General features: G+C 43.8%; 1 protein-coding gene across 4 annotated transcripts in view; it reads right to left on the reverse strand.

Moving 5' to 3' along the window:
- The window catches only part of doc2g (double C2-like domains, gamma), a 66,082-nt gene that overhangs the window by 19,615 nt on the left and 30,379 nt on the right, over positions 1-16,088 (reverse strand). For 3 of the 4 annotated variants that reach the window (XM_082535242.1, XM_082535245.1, XM_082535244.1), the window contains exons 2-8: positions 14,095-14,500; positions 13,514-13,593; positions 12,875-12,949; positions 9,872-9,981; positions 1,839-1,965; positions 878-934; positions 153-277 (exon numbers count right to left, since the gene is read on the reverse strand). In XM_082535242.1, coding sequence (XP_082391368.1) covers positions 153-277; positions 878-934; positions 1,839-1,965; positions 9,872-9,981; positions 12,875-12,949; positions 13,514-13,593; positions 14,095-14,500 — 980 coding nt within the window. Of the gene's footprint in view, positions 1-152; positions 278-877; positions 935-1,838; positions 1,966-9,871; positions 9,982-12,874; positions 12,950-13,513; positions 13,594-14,094; positions 14,501-14,984; positions 15,056-16,088 lie in introns of those variants that run through there. The other variant, XM_082535243.1, reaches the window with a different exon arrangement.

A 16,088-nucleotide genomic window follows, 5' to 3' on the forward strand; every position in this document is an offset into this window, starting at 1 on the left:
ACACTAGCAGTCCAATCTATGCCTTTCATTTTGCAGTACCATAAAAACACCCAAACACTTCCTGAATTAAATATGAATCCTTAAATTAAAAGCTGTTCCTGAGCATAATTTGCAGGATCCCAGGTTGTTCACGGGTATCTAACACGACTTACGTTTTGACAAAGGGGTCAGAGTAGCCGTTGGAGTCCATGGCGGCCAGATGGGCGCAGCGTATGATCCCAACCAGCAAGCAGCCCTTCTCCGTGTTATAGCACAGTGACACCAGGATGCGGCCACGCTGGGGACACAAGAAGCTACAGTGTCAGACAGAGCACCTGTTTCCACTCTGATATTTCCCTCTTCAGCGAATAACCACAGCGGGAAATCCTGCGGCCGGGTCAGCAAAGTTTCTCAAAACACCTGAAATACTTTCACCGTGTAGGATATAGCGTGTTAGCCGAGAGGTTTGGAATTAAAGCTCATAATTAAAGGTCTTATCTGGGCTGGAAAAAATGACACTGCTGCCTTCTCCTTTTAATCTCCAGGTTGAACCGTAAGCCGAGTCTAATCAGAGACCAAAAGCTATTAGCCTTCGTCTCTGGAATCACAGAGAGACGTGAGATAATCACCACCAGGGGAGGAAAAAAATCAGTGTCGTGGCAGTGGTACTGGTCTAAATTACAAACTGTAGCTTCTCTATCAAAGGTCATGCCTTAAACATATATACTGATTAAAAACACATAATTAAACTTCCTCTAAGATTATGGAAGTAGATGACAGATTAGGATTAGGACTGTTGGAAGGATAAATTGCATGAGACATGGGAGATTAATAAGGCAGTGGGTCATGTTTTAGTTAAAAAAAACAACGATAATGATAAAGAGGTTGATATCATTACCTCCTCTTCTGCAACTAGCGCTCCCTGCTCCTGTGTTTGATTGTTAGTTTCTTTATTCTGAAATAATAAAGACAGGAAGAGAGATCACAGTGCATAGTACATTGCATTTTTCTGTAATGCTCTAATGTAACTTAGTAATCACATTGCAGTTCGTAAGCACATCATTGAGACGTTATATTGCATGTAAGGAAAAAAAGTGCATCTGTCAGCATTGATGGTGCTTTACCAGATGTGCAAGTGCCATGTCCATAGACACAGTATTGCAGATGGAGGCTTTTGAACTGATAACAACCTGCATGGTCCCTCTTCTCTTTAGTCTGTAAGGCGTGACGCTCATGTTTTCCAGAAATAAATTCACATTTGGTTTCCTCTGACAGAACAGTTTTCCACTTTGGCTCAGTCCATTTTGACGGGCTTAGCGGAGATAGCAGTGTTTCTGGGTCTTGCTCACATATGTCTTCTTTTTTGCATTATGGAACTTTAACCTACACTTTTGGACAACACATTAAATTTCCAGAAGTGTTGCTGAGTCCATGCAGTGTTTTCCATGACAAAATCTGTTTTTAATGCAGTGTCACGATGATCACAGTCATCCCGTGCTGAAGCCTTCACCCTTGCTCACAGAGATTTCTCCAGATTCTTAGTCTTCTAATGAAGCTTATGCGTAAGTTCGAGACGGCTGATCGACTGTCTCACATCTGTCTGCTCCCAGGTGTTGCCGGCTAAATCTAAGCTTCTCGTCACTTCCACTTTCCCACGCTGTCAAGCTGTTTGTGACATCAAAGCTCTAGTCCAATCATCTTTCTCCGCTTTAAATCTCACTGCGCATCTGTCATTTCCTTTGCGGACCCCTTCGTGCAACCCACATCACCTAAACCTTCTATGTGAAGACCATGCACATACATAATAAATATCACATATTTGTCCACACAAACACGCACACAGAGTAATGTACACATACCTGTGCAATTCTCTCCAGGCCCATGTTGTAGCGTTTGCTCTCGCCTTCTTTCAGTTTCTTCAGAGCCACTCTCACCTCTCCGATGAATTCATTTCGTCCTAGTCTGTCCATGTCACAGACGCACAGCCTTCAATAGACAAGAGGTGCAGGCGAATTAGTGGCAAGTTTTCAATCCCTCTTGCAACTGTGCTGCTCTGCCCCAAAGTCTTGAAGCAAGCAAATAATGCACCAAAATATCCAAATGGCATCTGAACAGTGCATCCGCAACACGAGATCAGTCCACTGTGTGTTTTGGGTTTTTTTCTCATTGTCTTGCGCCCATCAGACATACCACTCCCATGTAAGAGGCATAAGATGTTTTAAAAAAAGCATTTTCCACAGGAGCTAAAAGAAAAATAATGATGCGTGCTGGCATATTAAATCTACAGGGATCTCCTGGAATAAAATCTTTAATCTCTCACACACACATTGTTTCACTGCAGAAATCATGGATTTGTTTGTACGTATAATATGAATCAATGTATAGCTGCCTCTATAGTTTATTTCTCTTTAGATGCACTCGGAATTTAAAGCGAGACAACTAAATCAATAACTTTGTCTCTACTGCTACAAAACTGGTTCTGTAAAATGATTTCTTCCACCGAGAGCACTTATTCAAACTGATGGTTATGTTTGATAGAAAGCGAGTTTTTCATCAGCTACAGTTGAGTCTTCACAGCCCATCACCCGCCACAATTCTCTCTCTGCTCCGATATTCCCAGAGGGACTGTAGCTGCTTCACCTCTTTCTTCACTGTCTCATTTTAAACCTCTCTCGCTCTCTCTCTCTCACACACGCACAATCTTCACACACACCTTCCCCCTCTTCCTGTTCTGTCCCTGTCCTGCTGACATTTGGACTTTTGACATGCTGGTTCCAGTCTTTTAGTCATAACGGATGAGTATCTCTAGCAGAAGCTTCAGAACAGCTCTGACTCACGACCACGGCTGTCAGATGATTTATGTCCCTTTGCTCTGTCATACATGTAGGGTGTCTGTACTGAGACAAAGGTTGGCGGGCAATGTGACACCATTTCTGCTCAAACTTCTTCTGTGATGATTTTTCTTTCATTTCCCCAGTTTAGGAGTTCCTATAAAACCAAGCAGATGCTGGTAGAATCTGTTCAACCTCTTGTGCCAAGTTTGGTTTGATATTATTGATAAAATCCACCACATGAGAGTAAAATTAGGGTTTCCCATTCATAGTGTTAAAAACAACTACGAAGACTGGCACTAAAATGGCTTTATACTGTGCTGTGAAAAAGTCTAGAAGCACCATTCGTTTTTTTATACTTTGGTAAGAAAAGGGGAAATAGGTGCAGTGATTTATTGAAACATGTGCAAACATTCATAGAAATATGGTATATAAGGCAAAAAAGATTTACAATACTTGAAAATCTATTTTTGGTATAACAACCTTTATTCAACAGGGCCTGACCTCCCTCAGACAAGCTTTTGTGTAATTTGGTTAAGTAGTGTTTCCTATGATAGTGTCGTCTGTCCAGACGATCCCACAATGCATCAATAATGTTGAGGTCCCGGCTCTGGGGAGGCCAATCCATGACTGATAGTGTTCTACTGTGATTCTTTCTGTCCAGGTATTACACAGCGGCAGTATGCGGGATCACTTTCATGCTGAAAAATGAAGCTGTTGGTGATGAGATGGTATTTAATAGTGGTTCAAACTGCATTTTTCTGCATTCATAATTCCATTAGTTTAGACAAGATCCCCAACACCACTGGCTGAAATGTAGCTCCGCTGTGTCCACAGATGGCTGTACACACTCACCCTTCTCCTGATATTGAAGATAATCTGAACTAAAATTTTTAAATTGGGATTCATCACTCCATCGGACCTGTTACCACTCATTTTCAGTCCTGTTCTTGTGTTTCCCTTCATTAAGAATGGCTTCTTAAAAGCCAGCCCTTCACTGAGATAGTTTCTAATGAGGCTTCAGCAAACTGAAAGGCCAGATGTATCTTTCAGATCCTGTCTTAGGTCTTTGCTGCAGGTTTTCCAATTTCTTAAGGGTGTGCCTTTCAGATCGTGTTCATCTGCTGTGGTTTTTATGGCTGCCACTTCTTCTTTTGTCTTTCATTTTCTACAGATTTTCTGACGACACACTGCACACAGTGCGGAGATATGCCAGGTTTTCAGCTAATGTCTTTTTGGAAATCACAGTTTTGCTACATAAATACTATTTTCTGCCCGTCGAACTGTGTAATCGTTCACATTTCTTGTAATTCTACAAATTACTGATGTGTTTTTGTGACATCTAGTTAGTGTGTTTAAAGATACAAGATCGAGTTAGGTGACTTTTAATGCTTGAATGATTCATAGGTCAGTATTAAGTGGCATAAAAAACACAATTTCCTTATCAGGGTTGTCAGGTCTCTGTGTGATAAAAACCAGCCGATTAAAATGAACCCAAAAACAGTCCAGATCGTATTTGAGGCAGGCAAACTCTAAAATGACAAGTTTGATCTCATAATGAAGTCACAAAAGCAAGAGTTATTACAGCTCTCTTCTATTACAGACATTAATCTTTACCAGTATTTAGTTTTAAACAACAATTGAAGCACAGCATTGACGAGGCGTTGTCTGTGTAAACTTTCATGGCTGTTGATAGTTCAGTTTAAAGCCAATTTATAAAGCTGAGTCAACTCCAACAACAATATCATCACCACCCAACATCTAACACCCAGCCAACATATATATTTTTTTTACTCCTTGATCATATTTGTACCTGACTGAATCTCATCTAAGCCACCTGTTATGGCAATTTCAGCCTCCATCTAATACCAAATCAAGCCACAGATTTATTCCTATCTGCCCACATCCGAGGACGGTGGAAGTCTATTATGAGGCAGAGGCATGGAGAGAGAGAGAGGAAAGAAAGTGAAAGGAGACAGACTCGAGCTGGCACTGAAATCATGTTTGTACTCCTTTAACACGCACGCACGCGCACAAACACACCACATCTCGTGATACCCGGCTCTCATCACACCTCCACATGATCAATTTCTCTGCTGATCATTCAGAGCCTGACAGACGTTTCAGTTGTAAATGTCAGAAGGACTTTTGAAAGATTGTCCCCAAGGTATGCATTCATGTTTGACTCATCGCATTTATTTATTTTTTGTGTGCATTAAAATGCACACAAGAGTGGTGTCATTGAAATAAGGGGCTGGATCGTGGTATCACATTATCACTCTCACTGCTCTCTAAATTATTAAAAATACCGCCTAAAGGCAGATTCACACTGCGGCAACTGATGGAGAAATTTTGGGCCTAATCCCACAATCACGTGGCCCCGCAGTGATAAAACAGGCTGAGTCTGTCTCATCCTGAGAATTCAAAAGGAAGCAGATATATCTATAGCGAACTATCAGCGCTGAAGCTGTGCAAAAATGATCTCAAATGTCTTACCCTTCCTGACAATTTTTGCGAGTCATAACCTGTATAAATAAGTGGCAAGGTTGGAGGTTTTTCCAGTCTGTTTTACTGCAGTGGACTTTTCACTCAAGACGAAAGCACCTCCGGCAGCCCGCCGCACCAATTAAAGGATTAGCTGGTATGAGGCCAACCGTAAAGTCTGGATTGAGGACGTTAGTTATTAGTTTACTCAGCTAGTTCATTGTTAATAACAGAATGGACCTCCAGCAGCCCTTAGAGATACAGTCTGCACACTGAAGCATTGAGGCGTTGCATAAAGGATGTAAAGAAAAAAACAATAACGCTGAAACAACTTTGAGGGCTTTTTCAGAACTGTCTTTAATTTAGCCGTTCCCTTTTTGTATTTTGCCTTAGCATAATGGTTTTATATAATCACACTTAGCGCAAATTATTGAATGAAAGATGAAAAAAAGAAATAAATGCATAAACCCACTCACTGAAGAACTCTTTTTTTATGTCCTGTTCTACAAAGAGCAGCGCAGGAGGATGGACTCTCACTCCCACTTTAGCACCATCAGAAGACGCGGTGCTTAAAATTTCCATGAAATCAAAGCCCATATTTGGTACGTGTACAGGGTTTTTCTGCAGTGGCCATGTAATGCATTCACATCTACTAACTATGGCTTTATGCAGTAGCTTTTAGTGGTTAAGCTATCCATTCCTGCACTAGATTCTGACTAAGAGGGATTCACAGCAAATTTCCTTTTGCAAGAGTCAGATAAAAAAAATGACAAAGCAGCAAAAAGCAATCATGGAAACCCTGATGAATTTGTCACAGAGGTTATCCCATTGGTGTTTTATAGCTAATCATTTCCAACCCCATAAATGCACGACTATTATACACGTATATATCATACGTCTCTAGAGGCCTGGCATTAATATGTGTGAGAATTCATGAATATTTCATGCTGATTATGTCGTAATTTGTTCACAATCCGCTTTAACTTCTGCCAGAGCAACGTCCTCATGGTTACTGCAATGTGGTTGTTTTTGCACAAAGTGCACACCACCTCACTGTTTTTGAGGCAGTGTGATGATGGGCAAATGTGCCATCCTCAGTTATTTTCAACTGTTTCTGGGCAAGAAAAGACTGAGAGGAGTAATTAAATGTAAAAAGAAAAAACCCAGCAAACAAACAAACAAAAACAGGTTTTGCATCTGTTTCACTGACACATTCACCTAACAAGCAAAAATCCCAGGCTATATCCTGGGAGGAGACACAAATCCCTTTGGGGTTGCATCAGGAAGGGCATCCGGCATAAAAATCTCAACATGCAGAGCTGCCTGCTGTGGAGCCCTGTGTGAATATGACAGCAGCCAAAAGTACTTATTTATCTATTTATTTGTTTTTATGAGCACCTGGTGGTAAATAACATGCTGCCACTACCAAAAAAGTGGCAGTAATGCACACCTACAAGCTTTTGGCCAATCACTAACAACAAAAAAGTAAAAGTAAAATATGTGTGAAGTGGCGAGACACTACAGCCATCAAACAGAAAAAGACTTGTTGGTTCAGAGTGAACATCAAGTTTGATTTTCTTCAATCACTGCTGAAGACTAGAGCATTAACTTTGGGAAATCCTGATACCCCCTTTTTCCTTTTCTCCAGCTGTGCCCACAGCATCTGTGAGCCAGCATCCTCCAAGAGCGTGAGCCTTTCTGGGATTTTGGCTTCCTAAGTAGATATTTGGCATGGAAAACTACAGAATCAAGTAACTAAATGTCACTGCTTCATCTGTCCCGAGTGCCAGAATGCTGATGCAACCCAGTTTGACAGCTACACAATCCAGAGCTCCTTCTGTCTGATACAAACTCCTAATGTTTTTTGCTCCAGATCTGCTTATTCATGAATGAGTCGAAAGCTCCTCATCAGGTAAATCACCTGAAGCACTGTCATTAACACAATACCTCCAATTTCAGAGCAAACGCAGCTATCAGCTAAACCTCCTTCAGAGCCACTGTGCTCCTGTGACATCACTGTGCCTCGGCTCACTCAACGTAACAGTGAAACACTTTTTTGTGAGGATAAATGAGGAGGAAAAAGACAGCTCCTTCTCTTACTTCAGCACTATAAAAAAACAGAAACAAATTACTCTGTCACTGCAAGCTGGAAACAAAAAACAGCTGAGTTTATATAAAGAAATAAGTAAGAGCTTCCCATTAGATCAGAGGTCTACATACTGCGACACTGTGTGCCCAAAAACTGAGGTGACCAGATTTTTTCTTCACTCACAGCACGGGTATATTTCAGTATGACAATGCCAGTTTTCATCCTTTTTCACACATTTGGCCCCCACAGAGCCCAGACCTTAACCCCTGTGAGAATCTTAGGGATATGCTTTAGGAGAAGACCTTACGCAGCAGCTCTGAATGGAAATAAATGTTGTGACACTGCATAAGCTTATGGAAATGATGCCAGAGTGGATGCTCGCTGTCATCAAATATGAAGGCGGTCCAATGAAATATTAGGGTGTGTGACTTTTGTTGGCCAGCCAGTGTAAATCAGGTCTCTCTATAGCTGCTAGACATGAGAGCACAATGGCAAACAGCTGCTTAAGGAGTGGACCAACGACTGTTACATAACAATCATGGGCTACACCATGTTAACACACTTAAATATAAGGGACTATAGCCTTATGACAATCTACTGAATCAATATGAAGACTAGTTTGTGCAGAACAAACATGCCAAACAACACAACTTTGTATCACGTATCAGTTTGTAACACAGCTATGCGACTTTACTCGAGTGGTTCGCTCTCACCACCCTCACGGCGCCTCCTTTTGGCCGCAGCTGTTTTCAAAGAGTCACTCGCTGTACATTACCCGCTCGACACCAAATCCGCAGACAAACTCAGTTACTGCAGGTTTAGGACTGCGTGGACGTAATCCTTGCGCTTACATAAAAACACATCACTTAAACACAGGACCTATTGGATGTGACAGGATGGCCCAGTTTGACAGTGCACTTTGCACTCTCCAGGCCTTCGGGCGAGTCTACGAGAATGCCGAGTCTGGGCAGAGTCCCTCCCTCTCAGCAGTGCACAGAGCACAGGGATCAAATACTACAGCATCCCCAGCAGAGCAGATGCAGCAGGGCACAACCCCAGCGAGTAAACATCTCTCTGGGGATCCCTATCTGCTTTCCCATTCTCTGACTTCTTGCCCCTTTCTAGGGAGTAATGAGAACAAAGTCTGTTTATTGTCTGAGGTATTGTGCTAGTGCCTGAACTCATCCAGAGAGACACTGATCCAATTTTAAGCCTCCCCTTCTCCTCCGTTCTCCTTACTTTCAGACAGTGTCTCATTTACTGTCTCATATATATTACTGTCCTCGTTCTTTCGTTTCTTTGGCCACCCCTTTTGAGAAAACTCCTCCCCAGCTCTCTACTCGTTTTTTTGTCTTCATTCATCATTTCATCCATCTTACACTCTACTCCAGCTACTTTCTCACACTGCCAGTTGACCTCTTGGATTCTCTGCGTCCCTCTTTTCTCTCGTCTTTGTCAGTCTTGGCCTCCCTAGTTTCCTCTTCCACGCACCCTCATCTGTCACTCGACATCATTCGCGCTTTCCCCCCTGCTCTTTTTGTTGATCTTGGCAGCCACTTCTCTCTCTCTCTCTCTCTCATCATCATCATCATCTCTTGCTTGGCACTGGTCACACTCCAGAGCCCCCCTGCTGGTCTGTGGCTGTGAGCTATGTCCTTGAACAAAGGTCAGGTGGGTTTCCTCTAGTTTGAGGGGCCTCTCCTCAAGCTGTTGTTTGCATGTCAAGCGTGGGTTTTTTGTGGCTTTTTTGGGTCGGGAGAGTAAATGTTTTTGTCTCAAACGTACACGCTCAAGGACATTTGTTGTTTGAGTGTTTGTGTGTGTATGTGTGTTTTCTGACTACATGCAGAGGAAGGGCCATGCATGATCTTTCCTGCCAGTGACTGCCCTTGACATGGACACAAGAGGATAAGCAACACACCTGACTGCCAGCCTCTGTGTGTGCTGAGTAGATGGGACTCATGTGCGTGTGAGTAAATGCACTTCCCTGTGTGTGCATGCACGAATGCGTGCATAGCTTCTCCGCTGCATTTCCACAGGATAAACAATGCTATCCAAACCTATTATGAATCCTCTGACTAAACTGACACTGATTACATGTTCACAAACAAAACACACAAAAAACTCTGCCTCTGAATCAGCGCACAGACGGGCACGCGTGCGTCAGAGTTTTTGGGCCAAGATGGCTACGTTTGACCTCAATCACTCCGCATGCAGGACGATGTGGGAGGAAGGAGGGCGGAGCCTCCTGGCAAAGCCAACACCTGGGCAGTTACTGCAGCAGTAGCAAGTGGAACATTTGGCTGGTGTCACTGGGCTGGAATAATGAATTACAGTACCTGGAAAAGCCCACTGGGAAGCAGACTGGCTGTTGGCAAGTCACTGGAGGGTTTCAAGTTTGGGTTTTCATCATTCGCATAATAAATTTTGGCTCTCAGGGAGGGCGGGGGTGTAACAGCAGGACTGAAATCCAAAGCTGAGTGCCTACCTGAGCGTTTTGGTGGTCATGTCTGCTGCAGTGATGCCGTGATACACCAGCGTTTCGTTCCACACAGGATTCAGTGTGTTTTTCAGGGTTTTTGTGCGTAGTTTGTTTGCCTGCAGAGGAAAAGCGAGACAGATGAAAAGAGAGTCACAGAAAGGCGAAGACCTAAAGAACAAACAGAAGAGTCAGGAATGTTCAAAGGGCAGGAGAGCAAATTCAATAGCTCAGATTCACATAATACAAGAAAAAAATAAGAGAGACAATAGATCAAGAAAAAAGAAAGTGAAAGAGTGGGGACGCATCATTTTTCACTGTCCCTTTGGACATCACAGACATCTGCTGCCTGGGCTATTAAAAAAAGAAAAAGAGGTGGAAGCACGCACGGCTACCTTCACCTCACCTGTCCGTCTGCTTCCTTCTCAACATGATTAGAGAGTGCATTAGCACCAGCCAGACCGCCAAAACAAACACCGCGTCTCAAACGCAACACGACACAGCAGCCAATTAAACCGTGCAACACAATCATCATGAAAAATTAAACCTTTCCAGAAGAGGAAATGCTCCCGAGCTCCTAATGGCTTCAGCAACCATAAATAAAGTTTGCATCTACGTGCTGCCTCGCTTGTCTTCCGGGAGTTCTAAGCTTGTTTGATTTTTATCTCAGGTTTAATCAGGATGCTTATATACTTGTATATATATGCATATATGCTGTATTTGGATTGCATCCCATAAAACGTCTTCAATTTCTACAAACAAGTAGGACCATGATGAGACACTGGCAGAACGAACTGACGGGTTAGTAAAGTGCAGATGTGTGTTTTTGTGTATTTTCTCCCTCTGTTGAAAAAATACATTAATAAACAACAGTTACTTTGCATATTTTAATTTGACTGCAAGTCTTTTGCTTAATGGAGTATTTTTGTGCTGTTGCTCTTCTTTCACCACTGCAGGCTATGCAAAATTATACTGTATGTATGTTACAAATACACATTTCCCTCTTAATACCCTCCTGCTCGTGTCTGAGGCGTGTGTGAAGTCAGATGCCTTAACTCTCGTCCTCTCTGCCACTGTCAGCTTCTTGCTATAATGCCTCAGGGCCAGAGGCTGAATGCTCCATGCCATCTTCTTTCTCTTTGTCTGTTTTTGTCCCCTCGTCCTATTGTTCTGCCTGAGCAGAAATTCCCTCTTCTCCCCTCTTGCCTCATCTCTGTCTCCTCCTCTATTCTCCGTGTCCTGCTGGAAACATCTGGCTTATCGACCGCACTCGGCTCTTCAGAAGTTGGTCGATCGAGGAAAACAAGTGTCTTCGATTCGTGTCATTTGTTTGATTCATCAATGTGCGAGACGAGCCACGCTTAAGCAGCATCACGACTTGCAGCGGTGTTTCACCGCCTGCCGTGTGCGTGCCAGCACAACTCAGCAGAACAGTTATTTTTGTAATACTCATCACTTGTTTGCGCCCGGATCAGGTTTGGTTTCTGCTCCATCTTCAAACAAAAAACTAAAAAAAACACCACTTCCGTCTCTGTCACTCCCATCCTCCGTTTTCCCTCTGTACTCCTGCCTTTTTTTGTTTTGCTTTGTTTTTAAATGTTTTATCAGTAGCACTCCATCTGTCCACCACACCACCCCCATCTGTCTGCATAGATCATTTTACATACTTCATACTCCCTCTTCCTCAGTCCCTACTTCCCAAAGCTCTGAATGAATATTCTTTTCATGTCGGTTAGTAATGGAGAGATGAAGATAACGGTGACCATCACAGACGTGCACTAAGAACTACAACTCTATGTGTGTGTGTAAGAGAGGGAAAGTGGGAGCATCTCTGTGTGGTTATGACTAAATCCTTAGCATGTGTCAGCACATGTACAAGGTCACGGTGAGCATGTGTTCTTGTTGTGCACTCGACAGCGAGGGAAGGCGCGCTTAGCTGTCTGCTGGTTAAAGAGTGTGTGTCGGTGGGTGTGAGACAGTAGGAAAGGAAGCAAGGAAACGTGCCGGGGCAGAGGAGAGATACCCCCCACCCCCATGTGGTGGGTATTTAGCAAACAGTCATTCATGGATACTACTCATTGACGCCGTCTCTGCGTCCCTCCACCACCGCCTATACCCCCCATCAACAATTGCCTGTTGACGTGAGCCGTGTAACAATCCTCCCTGTTTCCATGACAACCACCTGCTGCTGTCCTCCCCTCATCTGTCTTTCCCTCTCTCCCCCCTGCCCTCCCTGCCTCCACTCCCCCCTTTCTTCCTCTCCTCTCAGTTGTCTCCCTCTCTGCACACTGTTGGTATTTCAAGGTCAAAGAGGGTCACAGGCAGATAGTGAGATAGAGACAGAGATAGGGCTGGCGAAGTGGGGAGGTGAGAATTACAACAATGGGACAGAAGACAGACAGAGGAAGGCTGGAGGACAAAAATCCCCCAGACGTCGTTATGGCACCTTAAGACTTCAGACGTTTGCCTTGTTCGGGCTGTGCCGCCTTCATCGTCTCCACCCGCAGCACTTTCATAACCTCATTTGGAGTCAACTTTGAGCCAAAATGGCCGACAACAGGTTGTATTATGGGGTTGCTGCTGTTGTGGCAAGCTTTTTCTTCCCTGCTGCTTGAGCTGAAAACAAGACAAGAGAAGTCCAGTGGACCAGAACGTGTTTGCGCTCGATAAAGAGGAGCACCGGACGAGCCACATTAAGCAGTAACCAACTGAAACGCTCCCTGCTCGTTGGATTGAAGCGACACACACACAACAAATTAGCTTGCTCCCATGTTGCATTTTTGTTTTTCAGGCTTTTGACCTCTTCATGATGTTTCATAAGGAAGAATCCACAAGGGGGGATTTCACATAGAACTGCATCTGGGTTTTTTTTTTTGGTTTCCTCAGTAAGTGATCTACTTCTACTACCAGTTACTGCGTGACATACAAGCTCAACGACAGTTAGTAACTGGGACATCCCAGCGTGGCGGCATGTTACGATAATTGCTGTTGAGGTAAGGGTGAAGCAGTGACCTTGCTAGCCCCAGGGAGAAGATGCAGCTTGACGTATGGATCAGCCAGCCCATTGGAGTCCATGGCTTTCAGTCCCTGTGGACACAAACAGACACACAAACACACAAGTACTATAGTGTCAAAGGTGATGTCATGGTGCCCTCCAACTATTCACACGTAACTGTCAGGGTCAGAAAAAGACAGCACGTACGACGGACCTGTTTGACAGCAGTCACATCTCAGTAGTTCTTCTGGCGGTTTTCTCCCTCTAGGCTAGTGTTTTCTACCTCCTTTGTAATGTCCTCAAGGGAACTGTTCAGTGAGATTTGTATAATTGACATCATGGGAGTGCGTGCAGCATGCAACGGACGGCTCGTGTCCTTGCACGATGACCAAAATGTGTCTGCGAGAGCAACCTAGCAACATTATCCAGCATTACGTCGTGCTGTGAGATGATTTAGTCTTGAACTGACAAGCTGCCGAGGCTACGTGGCAAATTTGTTTCCCTACAAAGGTTGAGAGACAGGAGTCTGACGTCTTCTGCAAACGTAAAAGCATTACAGGAGAATTATTTTCACTGGGCCTTCAAGGAGGATTACGCAACGGCACACATGCAGACAGACAGCCTAGTTATAAAGAAGATTTTACAATTGCGCGTACCTTTGCCTTGTGAATAGTACAATGCAGACAGTTGTTTTCTTGATCAAAGAGCAGGTTGAACTCCAGCGTTCCCAGGTAGGCTATAAAAAAGAAGAAAAACAACCACGCACAAAACACACCAGTTACTGTCAGTAAAAAGCAGAGACACGTTCAGTCTAACACACACTCAAAAGCTCTGAGTCATATTTGTAGCAGATGGGCTCTTCAAAATACGATGCTGCCTAATATGAATTGATCTGTCTTGTTTGATTACTGTTTGGGAAAGAACAGAAACCAGAGCCCTGCTATTGCAGCGCGGTGTAATAAATCATTAGAGCCGCTGTGTCACATAAAGTGGGAGTGACAAACACACAAACACAAAATGCTTCACTCCACAATTACTCTGCAAGCATATGCTGTGCTTCTGAAAGGGGAAGGGGGAAAAAAGCAGAAGCTCAAATCAAGTAAAACAAGATAATGTTCCACTCTAAACTGCATAAAACAGCGTTGTTTTTTTATGCTGCGGTGCTTAGTCATTTTCACATGAATGAAAACCCCCGACTTTGAACTTCGAACACAACTTTCCCCACCGCAAAACTCACTGTCATCATCATCAGAGTCGATCAGCTCCTCCCTGTCACCCTCATTCTCCCCTCTTCTCTCGCCATCCTTGTACCCTCCGCCCGTCTCCCCATTGAAAGTCTCCTCTTTCAGGATCTTCTTCTCCCTGGGAGGTGGCGGCGTGCAGGGGTAGTCGTGGAAACGCGGGAAGAAGTCTGAGATCTGTGGGATGGGGAGGATGGGCCCTGGGCACACGTTAATGGCAAAGTGCTCCTGCATAGAGATTTTGACCGGCGAGGGCGGGGGCGGGGCGATAGAGTGGGGCGTCGCCGAGGGGGAGGAGGCGGACGAGGAAGGGGTGGAGGCGGAGGAAGGGGGGATGGCCAGGTGGGAGGTCGAGGGTGGCGGTGGGGGCTTGGAGACACTCATGTGGACTGTCAGACGGGACTGTGGAATAAAAATGGAGAAGTGAAGCGGAGAAGGACAAAAAAAAAAGGTGAGAAAGACAAAGATAATTACACGAAAACACCGTCAGCCTCCTCTGACTCTGTCACACTCCACTTTGCAGGGGGTCAGCGGTTTTCAAAGAGCACACTGGTCTCGTATTCACATGGAAGGATGGGTGAACCCATCACTAGTGGGCACCTTCAAGCAAAGGTCTGAGTCCCCTGAGATGCATTCAGGCTGCACTGAGATGCAAGAACTCTCAGATCTCTGAGATCATTCAGACCACATTCGGAGCTGGTCTGGGCTGTTTCTGTTAGCACTATGTAAGGAGAAAGTTTACCTTTCTGCCAGAAATGCTTTGTCTCTCAAAGCTTTTTAAAAAATTTTTTTTAATATATCTTTCATTATTTTCACTTCTTCAGTTATATACAGGCACCAAAATAGGTAGATATAGCAAAAAATAAAGCCTGCGGTTTAAACCCACCTTCATTTAAATGTTTACTGTGTCTTCCAATCTCTGCGTGGCAGAAAGCCACTGAAGACAAACTTTTCCCATGAGAAATGTGCCCTGCACCAGAGTGAAGGACCACTTACTCAACCCACACCCTCCACATAAGTGGATCCAGCTAGTATTTATTTGTCTTCTTCTTTTATTTTCTGGCAGACTATGCACAGGGAGCGCGTTGCTGCCTCCCACGGGTTAAAATCAACACTATATTTCCATGTGTTTATTTGCATATGGAGCAGGGAGGTGAAAATCCAGTCACAGGTGGTCATGACACGCATCTGCAACATCCTGTGAAAAACTGAAATGTGTTCCTGTTTTAATCCACTGATGAAATCCTGACCTGTCAAAAGCCAAAATAGAATTTGCCAGAACCTTTGGCACTTCAAGCATGACTCACACATTGTGTCAGCACCGAGTCTGTGCTCTGAATGAATATTCAAATGCAATGCTGTAGAGTATGAACAAGAGATGTCACTTGTGTATCGGTTCTCAAATCCATCCCTTACCGCCTTCTTTTCCCTCTTCTCTCTCTCATCTGCAACTCCCCGGAGCAATATTTACATAATACTACTTGGAGCCTTTCTCAGTCCTTAGCATATTTGTACCTAAATGAAGCATAATGACTGTTTCTAGACTCCATCATCATTAAGCCAAATGCTCTAATTTCCTATTTTCCTGGCAGTAATTAAGAAATACTGAAGATGTGCTATCTCATGTACTCCCACGGTGCTCTTGAGTCTTTAATATTTCAAGATCCTGTTTGATTTTATTGGTCACAGTAAAAAAAGAAAAACAAAAAAACCCAACAACAACAAAAAAAGAAAAACCAACTTCAGACTGTTTACTGTCGCTGTCCCAGATTAAAATGCTAAATATAAAAATAACTCCATTAAAGAAAAAACTGGCTTAGTGTGTGCAAAAATATACAGATGCACTTCATGAACGAGCATGACGAAGTCACTGTCGACAGCCACATCACAACAGCAGGTCATGTGAGGATGCACGCCAGTCGTCATCCTTCCTATATGTTTCACATGTCCATGATGTCACAGCTTTTTAGATTCAGCTGGTGGCATCTGC

This window comes from Aulonocara stuartgranti, assembly GCF_965226115.1.
Source record: "Aulonocara stuartgranti genome assembly, chromosome: 6".
Classification (NCBI taxonomy): domain Eukaryota; kingdom Metazoa; phylum Chordata; class Actinopteri; order Cichliformes; family Cichlidae; genus Aulonocara; species Aulonocara stuartgranti.